The sequence below is a fragment of the Chanodichthys erythropterus genome, chromosome 3 (genome assembly GCF_024489055.1).
Source record: "Chanodichthys erythropterus isolate Z2021 chromosome 3, ASM2448905v1, whole genome shotgun sequence".
Taxonomy (NCBI): Eukaryota; Metazoa; Chordata; class Actinopteri; order Cypriniformes; family Xenocyprididae; genus Chanodichthys; species Chanodichthys erythropterus.
The window spans coordinates 68,799,317-68,811,326 of NC_090223.1; the positions used below are offsets into that span (position 1 = coordinate 68,799,317).

Below are 12,010 nucleotides of genomic sequence, written 5' to 3' on the forward strand. Positions count from 1 at the left end.
GGATTCTACTATTGTTACAAGCCAAAGACCCTAATTTGGTACTGTTTAGAACAATTTTTCTTAACTTAAAAGTTCTTTTTCAAGTCTAATAAATATTTAAATTGATCACAGTTATACTGTAATGTGAATGTATATAATGTAAAAAATCTAAATTTCATTATTTCCATAGAAACATCAGTACCAGTATTAGTATAATTGATACTGGCCTTCATTTATAAAAAAAGATGCAATTAAACAAATATTTAAAATATACTGTTGTTATTCACAAAAGGGCATTCTCTAGCCATCTGAGCAGAGAATTGTTTTGCCACCATGATTGATTGTGATAAGAAACCACAAAGCTATTTTTTTTGTCCTTCTCCCAAAGGAAATCTGGATTTTTTTATTTTATTTTTTTATTGTTTTGAAACAATATTATATAGGTGCAGTTCCACACATTAAAGATGGCTAACCATGCAGGACAATGACGGAAAGCTCATCCACTGTTAGAACCTGTTAACACTGCTGTTCCACCCTGTTATGCTCCTTTCCACCCTGTTAGACAAGTAATTTTAAATAATAATTTGACAGCAACGTTAAATATTTGGCATACTTTTGTCTTATTTTGTGAGGTGAGGAGCACTAACAGCATATGTTTTTGAGTAAAAAAAATTATTATTTACCATCCTATTGGCAAAAATGGGCACAAAAAAGTACCTGTTCTTAATAATCAAGACCTATTCTATTCATCAATAATTGCTTTGTTATTGTTTCAAGAATAAAAAATACTAAGATGGCAAAAGGAACATATACTATCTAAGAAAAGCTCATTATTGTTTAACATTTACATTATTAACATGTTGTGATGACTATGTATATGTCCCTAACAGGGTGGAATATTTTCATGGCCAGTGTCTGAACAATCTACCTATTATTATTTTTTTGAGTCCCTGAGCTTGACCAATAAGTATTCCTAATAAATAAACATGTCACTGTTTTGGCAGAATGCTAAAAACATGAAAATCATGTACCTTTTTTTCCAACACTTATGAAGCCAAAATGTTACCGCATACCAGGAATGACCCATCTAGGCCCTGTCCCAAATGGTGCACTTCATGTGGACTTTCGGTGTTGTGGACTTAAATTGCGTGTGCTCGCCGAGTCTACGAGTCCGTAGGCCGTCCCATTCAGCATTTTATCGCTCTGAAGTGTGCTCAGCAGCGCCCCCTTTGTACCCTTGAAGCGGTCTTCCGCGAAGCCCACATAGATGCAGGCTCCACACACTTTAACTACCCAGGAATCCTTGCAAAATGCCAATCAGACAACGGATGGGAGGAGATATCTCAAGAGCAAATGATGACATGAGAAGAAAATATTTAAGTGTAGGTATCATTACGATTTTTTTGACCTAGGTGTACATTTTACCAGTTGTTACCTACAGTTTATACAAACATTATGATCATCGACCAGTGGTTGATATCTCAAACATAATAATAGTGCATTGAATAATATGATTGCATTATGATTAATTAAATAAATAGAACTGAAGGTCAGGGCTTTATTGAGTCATATGTAAACCTAGTATTTATATTTCATCTGAAACTCACGCACATGTTTATTATTATGTGTTAAAATTGTAATCTTAGTTCAAATGGAACATTATGTATTATGCATTATTTAAATAAGCATGTATATATTGTCTAATACCCCATAAGCAAAAGCAGGCTGTGTAGTTGACATGGAGATAATATTTTGCAAAACAAAAGAAACCTGTTCTCTATGCTAAATATTATAATATTTGTGTAAGATATTTGTGATATTTATCTAATATAGATGACCCTTCAGTTTATTCGGCTCCGTATGGAGAGGGATTATGCTTTCACAGGCATGAGGAACGCATCTGCTCAAGGGTTTGAGTAAGTGTGAATTGTGTTCATCACTTTTGGAATTGTATTATATTGAACACTGTTTACACATATTTATTTTATATTTAGGGCGATTATTAATGATATGGGACTGCAAGGCCAACTCAATTCCCAGCAAGCAAAAAAAAAAAAAAGGGAAAACCTTAAAAGAAAATATAAGGTATTTTCAATACATAACCTACAAACACAACTATGTAATTGTTACTGATTTGAGGCCAAAATATACAAGTTTAAGCTGTAATATTTACAGAAATTTGTTTTTTCTAGAAACATATTTATTAATATTAATATTATTACTGCTGTAGGATTTGTGCCTGCCCAAGACGGGATCTGGAACAGATGAAGGGGAGGTGACAGCAGCATCATGGCCTTTTTTGAGGCCATGCATTCAGCCATTGACCAAAGACCAAGCGTGCGGCCTGTGGCCACCTTTTCTTCTGGTCCCAGTGCACAACTTTCCCCATCAGATATGGCAGGTCCCTCAAGTGCTGTAGTTGCAGACTGCCTGCAGCCTCCCTCTACCCCATTTTATTCAGAACCAGCAGTGCAGGATGCAGTAAAACCAGGATCATCAGGGGCTGAAGAAAGTGTAGGTCCAGTAGCAGAAGAGATTCCCAGACCATCTGCCAGGCCAAGTGGAGGAAAGGGTAAAAGCCCCACAGAAGGAAAGAGGCGGAGTGAGCTTACTTCACTTGAAATTATAAAGGAAATTGCTGAGAAACAGGACCACCGTCAGGTGGAGTCAGACGCAAGAGAGGAAGAGTGGTTTGCGAGGGCAGAGAATCAGATGGACCAGATGCTGACCATCTTAACCCAATTAGTTCGCCTGGATTCCAGCTGAACTTAGCCCCGCCCACAACATTTCTAGGTCGGGGAGTTCGGTCTGGACTCGATCCGTAGAGGAGTAATTATGCCCGAACAAAAACTGTTTGGACCAATCACATTGTCAGGGCGATGATTGACAGATTATCACCAGAAACGTAATCAGCCACATCATCAAAGAGCGCTTGGGGAGTTTGATTGACAAGCGATCTAACCAATCAGAACGCCGCATCCGCTATTTTGTCCGACAAAGCAGTCATGAGTTAGAAGATTAACATCGGTGGAGTTAAACTTGAAAAATTTTGCATATTGACGTCTTTCCGCGTTTGAAACAACATTCATTCTCATGTTCATTCATGTTTATTTGATGCTATAAATGAACTAGTAGGAAGAGATGATCGGTTCATGAGCCTCTTGAGCTGAGGCGCTACAGCAATCTGTCACGACCATGGTCACAACACATTAAAGAGCCACAAAACGTTTTTTATTGTTTGAATTTTTTTAATAACTACACAGTTTGAAAGCTGGGACTTTGTTTAATATCATAAGTAACCTGCTCTGTCTCGTCTGTCGACGTGTCAGTTTCCACTTTGCTCCGCGATGTATTTTCCACTCTGTGTGGCGTGACAGTGCCACGGCTTGTCGGACAAAGCAACAGTAACTAAGGGAGGGCGGGTCTTTGCGAAAGGTCAATTAGTTTACAACAATGATGGCTGTTGAAGAACTGAGATGTGTAGATTCCGCCATCGCGTCCGTTATAGAAGATATCGACAGCGCATTCATTTTAAAAGAGGAACAGAGGACCGCGATTAAGGCATTTGTCGATGGGAAAGATGTCTGCCGTCCTTCCTAGGGGATTCGGCAAAAGTTTCATTTATCAGCTGGCCCCGATGGTCGCTAAGAAGAGTTCTGTTGACAACTATGAGTAGAATTGAGTATGACCACGTCAGGCTACCAATTAGTAGCTCATGTAGCAAAAAAGTAAATAGGTTTAGCAACGATTTTTGTTGTCACTGTTCTTACGTTTTTTGGTTATAGTATCATTTGAGTCTTATATTGTTTATGCTTTAGAGTGTACTACAGTAAAAGATAAAGATAAAGTACAGATACTTGAACATTTTTTATTTAAGCGCAGTAACAAGAAAAAAATACTGTCTAAAAAAACTTCTAAGTTATTGTTCATGTTACTGTTGTACTGTTTTGTTTTATATTAAATAAACGTTCTTGAGAATTATAATTTGCTTTTATTGTGTCAACTTAATTTTAAAAAAGCAGAACAATATTTATATATATCCTTGGTGAGGTTAGAAACTATTCTACATGTAATGGTACAGACACATTTGTTAACAAAGTAAATGTCCTATTTTCACATTGCAAATGTACAAGAAAACTGCCCGTCTTTTAGCACATTTTGCGGTAAGTTTGGTTTAAAGGTTTGATAGTCCCCTGTTCTATAATCAGTTGTTTGGATGATGATCATTCACAAATAAAAACAGCTATAACTGCATTAGATGCGTAATAACACTGACTGTGTCTCTGAATTGTGTAATTTATTTAGGTTACTTAAAATCAAGGAGTAAAGGGAACTGTATAAAAATTTATTGAAAATTCTTTACAAATATAAGAAACTGTATAAACAACTGCCACCAAGTAAAGGAAAATAAAATTATACAATTTTATACAGTGCATTATATTAAATGTTCTTCAACATGTACAATACAAACTGAGGTAGATGTACACAAAATGTTTTCTTTTTCAACTATTCAAAGTCAATAATCAAAAGACACTTCAAGATAACACAATAATTACAGTAAGTGTAAAACAATTCTTTTTTTCTCAGTCACTGAGTGTCATCAGTTAAAATAAAGTTCTTCAGTTTTGTAAGTTCATTAAAAATAAAAATAAATACTATAAAGAAATTACTTACATGTATACAAAATATTTTCTTTCTCTACAGTACTATTCAAAGGATTTAACGCCATATAAAAATTACAGCTAAAATTAAATAAACTCTCCAACAAGAACATCAAAGAATAGCATCTGTTCTGCTTAATCACAGAGTGTAATCATGCTCCATCAGTGGACGTTGGAACTCCGTGAAGTTGGCACCCCATAAAGCGAAATAATCCCCAAAAATATGTCATTCGTTTGTGCTACGTTTGTGCTGATTTGTGCCGCAAAAACGAACGTTTGTGCTGGTTTGGTGTTTGAGATATTAAGCATTATTTTTTTGGTCGTGTGACGTCATTCTCCACCCCATGTCGTTCAAATCGCTTCAAACCGGTGCCATTCGTTTGTGCTCGATTTGTGCTGGTTTGTGCCGTTAAAACAAACACTGTATCTGTTCTCCTTCCACAGATATAACTAATTTAATTCGGGAGCTGTGACGTCATTCTCCACCCCACTTCGTCTAAATCGCACGAAACTGGTGTCGTTCGTTTGTGCTCGATTTGTGCTGGTTTGTGCCGTTAAAACAAACACTGTAACTGTTTTCCTTCCACAGATATAACGGATATAATTCGCGAGCTGTGACGTCATTCTCCACCCCACTTCGTCTAAATCGCACGAAACTGGTGTCGTTCGTTTGTGCTCGATTTGTGCTGGTTTGTGCCGTTAAAACAAACACTATCTGTTCTCCTTCCACAGATATAACAAATTTAATTCGGGAGCAGTGACGTCATTCTCCACCCCACTTCGTCTAAATCGCACAAAACTGGTGACGTTCGTTTGTGCTCGATTTGTTCTGGTTTGTGCCGTTAAAACAAACACCGTATCTAAGACCTCTTCTTAAATATAACGAAAAAATGTTTTATGAACAGTTAGGCTATGTAGCCTAACTCTCCACACCCCATGCCATCCAAATTGCTCCAACCCGGTATTGTTCGTTTGTGCTCGATTTGTGCCGTTAAAAGAATCCCTAAATGATGACTTTTTGACTTAAAAATAAAAAATAAAATAAAAACCAAATCATTTCCACCCCATGTCTTCTTAAATCTTTACAAAATGGTGCTGTTCGTTTGTGCTCAGTTTGTGCCGTTAAAAAAAAAAAAAGCAACAATGACAATCTTAAATATAAAGTTGGCCTAACGAAAAATGTTTTTTACATTCAGTTTGCTTAAAACCGGTGCCCCCACATGCTCCAAATTTGCTCGAAATCGTTTGTGTCGGTAACAGGTTTCGTTTGTGCTGCTTTGGTTTTTAAAATATAAAAAAAAAAATGTATAGGTCATTTTCAGGTCACTCAGCCCCCCACATGCTCCAAATTTGGCCAAAACTGTCTCATTTGTTTGTGCTGGTTTGTGCCGGCGAAATTTTCGTTTGTGCTGCTTCGGTTTTTAAAATGTAAGACATTGAATTACAGGCATTAACTCACTAGCCTGAATGAAGAATCAGAAAAGCTTAATAGCCTAAATAATCTATTTTAAGTCTTCAAGTAAAAGGTTAAATAAATGTTTACTTTTAGCCTAACTTTACACTTGTAAAATATTTAGCCAAAAACGAAAAAAGATTGAATAAAAAACATCGGACTCTTTTCTCTCATAATATGTAAAAACAAACAAAGAAACAAACAAAAACAAGAATAACAGTTTCATATTTCAAAGAAATATGGAATCATCATAGAAAATACTACTCCCGGTACACAAATCATCATACACAAATCAAACTCAGCATGTCTTGCATGTCCCATCACGCAGTTCATCTGATGTAGGCTACAGCTCTGTATATTAGTTACAATTTTTCTATTTGGTTGTTTCATATATTTCTTGCTACTGTAGCTGTCTCGTGCAGAGCACAACAACACACTTCTCTGTCCGCGGAGGCGCCGGCGCGATCCCTTCCATTGTTTTCTGATATTTTGGGTTTTTCCAATGAAACACAAATTGTTATTTATAAAAAATAAAAAATCTTCTTGTAATAGTGAGTGAAACATGTTGCATCATGGAGGTTTTAAAACCAATTATTTTAAATAAAAATTTCCTCAATGTTGTTTTAGACCACATATAGCCAAAATGAGTATTTTATGGGCCGCCCACACATTCGAAACAAATTTAAATAAAGCATTTTTTTTTTCGACGTAGGCTAATTAATTGAACGAATTACACGTACAGATGCTGCACAACTTTCCGTTTCTGACACGCGCTTGTCACTGAAAAGGAGGAAAGCAGAGACTTAATTTGAAATCACATTGCTCCTAAGTGATTTCAGTGTCATTCAATTCAATCAATGTCTAATATTTATAAACCGAAGCAGCAAATAAAACTTTTATCGGCACAAACAATTGCGACTGTTTGGTGAATGAGCTATAAATGACATACAATTTGATTTGCAGCCTGATTATTATCGAAATATAGTCTAACAGTCAATCTAAACATAAAGTAGTCTAATCTAAACACCTTGGCCTAATTAACTGGTTCCAGCCAAGAAGGGAAAAACAAGGACTCAAAATCATATGAATTAATTTATAAACAACACTAATTTTATCCGTTAACTCGTTCTATTTAATGTAACAATTGCAATTCACTTTATACAGTGTATTTGTTTTTTTTTTCTTCATTATTATTGTTTTATTTAAAGAAAATTGCCTTCGCCTATAGGCTACTTTACATGGACAGTGATTAAAGTCTGTGTTTGTTTGAAAGGTGAATTGCAGTTAGATGATGAAATAATCTGAGCATAAGCAGTTCCACAAGAGGCCTGTTAGTTGCAGCGTTTTATCTTTGTCCGCGGAAGATGCGAATCGATGTGTTCAAATGTTATACACGCGTTCCTCTGGGTTTCTTGATTGCACAATAATTAATAAAAGAATTCCCTTCTCTGACGTGCCAAACAAATTTTAAATTAACCTGTAAATTACCCTGCACACATGACTTTTTTAGTCTCAGTGCATACATCTTTTCCGTATGCAGACCTTTATGCATTGTTTAATGTTTTTGAAGAGCGAAGAAAGACGTTAAACATGTATTTGAAAATTTACCATGCAATGGTATTGTATTTTATTATAATTATTTATTCAAATATCTGTCCCAGTGCTATAGCACAGCATAGAACACGCCTGGTTCCAGAAGTAGTCAGGTAACATGTAGGCCTAAGTGGTTGTGACAATATCTGGCACAAATTTAGTCCATTTAAGAAGGGGTCTTCGTACTTTTCAACGGCACAAACCTGGACAAACGAACAGCACCATTTTGGAACGATTTAAGATGACGGGGAGGAGATTTTTTTTTATTATTAGGCCTATATATATATATATATATATATATATATATATAATATATATATATAATAAAAAAAAAAAAAAAAAAAAGGGGTAATCAATTACAGGGATTCTTTTAACGGCACAAACCGGCACAAACGAACAATACCGTGTTGGAGCAATATGGATGGCATGGGGTGTGGAGAGTTAGGCTACATAACTGTTAATAAAACATTTTTTCGTTATATTTAAGAAGAGGTCTTTGATACGGTGTTTGTTTTAACGGGCAATAAACCAGCACAAATCGAACGAATGGTACCAGTTTGAAGCGATTTGACCGACATGGGGTGGACGTCACAGCTCCCAAATTATATTTGTTATATCTGTGGAAGGAAAACAGATACAGTGTTTGTTTTAACGGCACAAACCAGCACAAATCGAGCACAAACGAACGACACCAGTTTCGTGCGATTTAGACGAAGTGGGGTGGAGAATGACGTCACAGCTCCCGAATTATATTTGTTATATCTGTGGAAGGAAAACAGTTACAGTGTTTGTTTTAACGGCACAAACCAGCACAAATCGAGCACAAACGAACGACACCAGTTTCGTGCGATTTAGACGAAGTGGGGTGGAGAATGACGTCACAGCTCCCGAATTATATTTGTTATATCTGTGGAAGGAAAACAGTTACAGTGTTTGTTTTAGCGGCACAAACCAGCACAAATCGAGAACAAACGAATGGCACCGGTTTGAAGCGATTTGAACGACATGGGGTGGAGAATGACGTCACACGACCAAAAAAATAATGCTTAATATCTCAAACACCAAACCAGCACAAACGTTCGTTTTTGCGGCACAAATCAGCACAAACGTAGCACAAACGAATGACATATTTTTGGGGATTATTTCGCTTTATGGGGTGCCAACTTCACGGAGGTGGACGTTGGACACCAACAGGAGCAGAAACCCGTGCAGCCAGCCTGTCCCTGAACTGGACTCCAGACCTATCCACAAAAACTGCTGCATCAGGAGAAGGTGGGGATGTGGCGTCAGCATCCTCAGGTTCAAGCACATCAGCATGCGTTAAACAGACATTATGTAGGAATGCACATGCAGTCACTACTTCAGTGCAGAAGCCCACTTTCACCTCCAAAGCTGAGAACAATGTTCTCCTCCATCTTGCTTTCATCATTCCAAAAGCTCGCTCAACAATTGTGTGGCCTCGTGAATGGCACCGGTTGAACCTCTCCTGCACTGGTCCTTGTAAGGGCATCTTAAATGGTGTGATGACGCAAATGTGCGTATCAATACATGGATACCCACCATCACCAAAAAGCAAATAACCAGGTGGAGGATACTCAGCATTGTAGTAAAGTGGACTGTTTTTAAAAACACGTGTATCATGAACAGATCCTGGGTAGCCAACAAAAATATTCAGAAAACAACCCGTTGAATCACAAACAGCCTGCATTTGTATGCTATAAAACTGTTTGTAATTAAAATAGTCCTCTTTATTGCATCCTGGCGGCTTGATCCTGATGTGGCAGCCATCAATTGCTCCAGCAGCCTTTTGGAAAGCAGCATGCTGTGCCAGTTGTGCAAATCCATGGTCAACTCCATAAAGTTGGCCTGGGAGAGGATAGCAAATGACCCTGCCTGCTGCCACTACATTCTTTATTTGACGGGCAAATTTATGCACAATTCTGCACACAGTAGATTTTGGAAAAGAAAATGTCCGTGATGTAACTCTGTAGGACAATGCGTGTGCAAGCCAGTACACAAAAACAAGCACTATATTGTCCACAAGGTGGACAGTGAAAATGCAAATTAGATGATGAAAAATCAAATTGCGCATGATAGAAAATAGAAAGTCATGTGTTCATGCCCCTCTCATTGTATTGATGGCAATGAAAGTATGAAAGCTCAAAGAAAAAGAGAAGAGCCGGGACAGCCTTCAACCCACAGGAAATTTCCACAGGTCACACCAAAAAAGGACGACCGGCCAGATAAACAGACGAATTAATCCATGTTGTCACTAACAAAAATACTTAAGGTTTGCATTCAAAGGTGACAACGACCAGGAAATGGTTCACTTCACCAATAAGGACCAGTGGGTGTGTGATCTCAGCGAAAATCTAGCAATGATCAGCGAAATGGTTGTAGAGTGTGACAACTGGGTCCGAGCACCAACCAGCCTCAACATTACACAGCATAAAGTGAGGGATCAAAGGTGCGTGCTGGTAACGCCCTCCCTCACCAACGAGGGAAAGCCCATTGCAACGGCTCACAAAGAGTCACCCTGGTGAAGATGGGATGTCCATGGGGTGAACGAGATGACCCACACACCTGGAAGAAGATGTAGACCAACTAATAGTTTAGGTTTAACAGAAGAATCCATTTGTGTGATGATTTTATTTGATTCAATCAAACTAAAGGGCTGAGTATTGATATAAATCTCATGATTTGATCAGTTACTGATTCATTTAAGATACATGTAAATCGGAAAGAGGAAATTCTTTTAATTAATGCTGTACACTATAGGGAATATTATTGAAGAAATTTGAGAGTTTGAAAAAAAATTCAAATGCAGACATTAGATCTAATGAACTACAGGGAGTGCAGAATTATTAGGCAAGTTGATTTTCTGATCATATTTTTTTTCCAAGCACATTTGACCAATTCCAATCCACATCAATCTTAATAACTACTAATATTGTTTTTAATCATTTATAAGTGATATATAATTGTTCATGAAGGCTGGAAATGAAAAATGCCTTATATTCAGGTGTGCAGAATTATTAGGCAGGTTTTCTTTTGCAGATAAAATGAGCCAAAAAAGAGATTTAACTCAGACTGAAAAGTCAAAAATTATTAAATACTCATGAGAAGGACGCAATACTAATGTAATACTAGAAATTGCAAAGTTAAAGCATGACCATTGGACAGTGAAATGCTCATTGGGTCAGCGGGGTCATACAAAAACAGCTGGAGAAGAAAAGAATCATGTTAACTGCAAAAGAATTAAGAATTAAGGTGAAGAATTAAGTGTGAAACCATCAGGAACCCTTTAGTCTCCAGCGCCACCATTTCCCAGTACTGAAACCTACCTGGAGTCTTCAGAAGTGTGAGGTGTCAGGATCTCAGAGACTTAGGTTAGGTGAAGAATCCTAAAAAATGACCCGCTCTTAATAAGAATCACAAGCTGAAGTGTTATAAAATAAATGAAGACTGGGTTTTTATAGGCCTTATAGACAGACAGCTTGAGAGTGACTCCTGAAGGACCAGCACCACATCCTCTTGAATTTATTTGAAGAATTTATCTTCCAGAATCTGGCAGGAAGGTGTGGGAGTTCACTTTTAGTCCATCTCTTATCCTGAAATGTCCATCTTGCAGAGATGGACTAAATGATCTTCCAAAACTTACTGCCAGATTCTGGAAGATAAATTCTTCCAGAGTTAAATCTCTTTTTTGGCTCATTTTATCTGTAAAAGAAAACCTGCCTAATAATTCTGCACACCTGAATATAGGGCATTCTTCATTTCCAGCATTCATGAACAATTATATATCACTTATAAATGATTAAAAACAATATTAATAGTAGTTATTAAGATTGATGTGGATTGGAATTGGTAAAATGTGCTTGGAAAAAAAATATGATCAGAAAATCAACTTGCCTAATAATTCTGCACTCCCTGTATGTAACATATGTTCCTTCATAAAAAATGTTCATGATCTTTAGCATTAAGTGATACTATTTCAAAGTGATTTCCATAATTTTTTACAGATAATAAATTGTATTATCGTAAATTACATCGGGAGAACAGACCACAAATGTGCATTATATGTTGTCCTTTTTCATACTATTACAGTGGTATGCAAAGAGACAAAATAAAATAATCACAAGGATAGAAAGCAGCAGCTGAAAAGAGCTTTAGCCATAGATATTCTTGTTATAACATGTTACGTTAAAATACCAAGCGTTACGTAATTCTCATGATATCTGAAAATAAAACATGAAAGTAAAATTGACCACTCATTCAGTCATACTGACGGATTTGTAGGGCAACCTTATGATTTGAAACGATT

General features: G+C 36.9%; 1 protein-coding gene across 1 annotated transcript; it reads right to left on the reverse strand.

Moving 5' to 3' along the window:
* Positions 1 to 8,851: 8,851 nt before the first annotated feature.
* LOC137005423 (putative nuclease HARBI1) lies at positions 8,852 to 9,778 on the reverse strand. Its single transcript, XM_067366317.1, has one exon. It carries the CDS (start codon positions 9,776 to 9,778, stop codon positions 8,852 to 8,854), a length of 927 nt encoding a protein of 308 aa, XP_067222418.1.
* Positions 9,779 to 12,010: the final 2,232 nt, after the last annotated feature.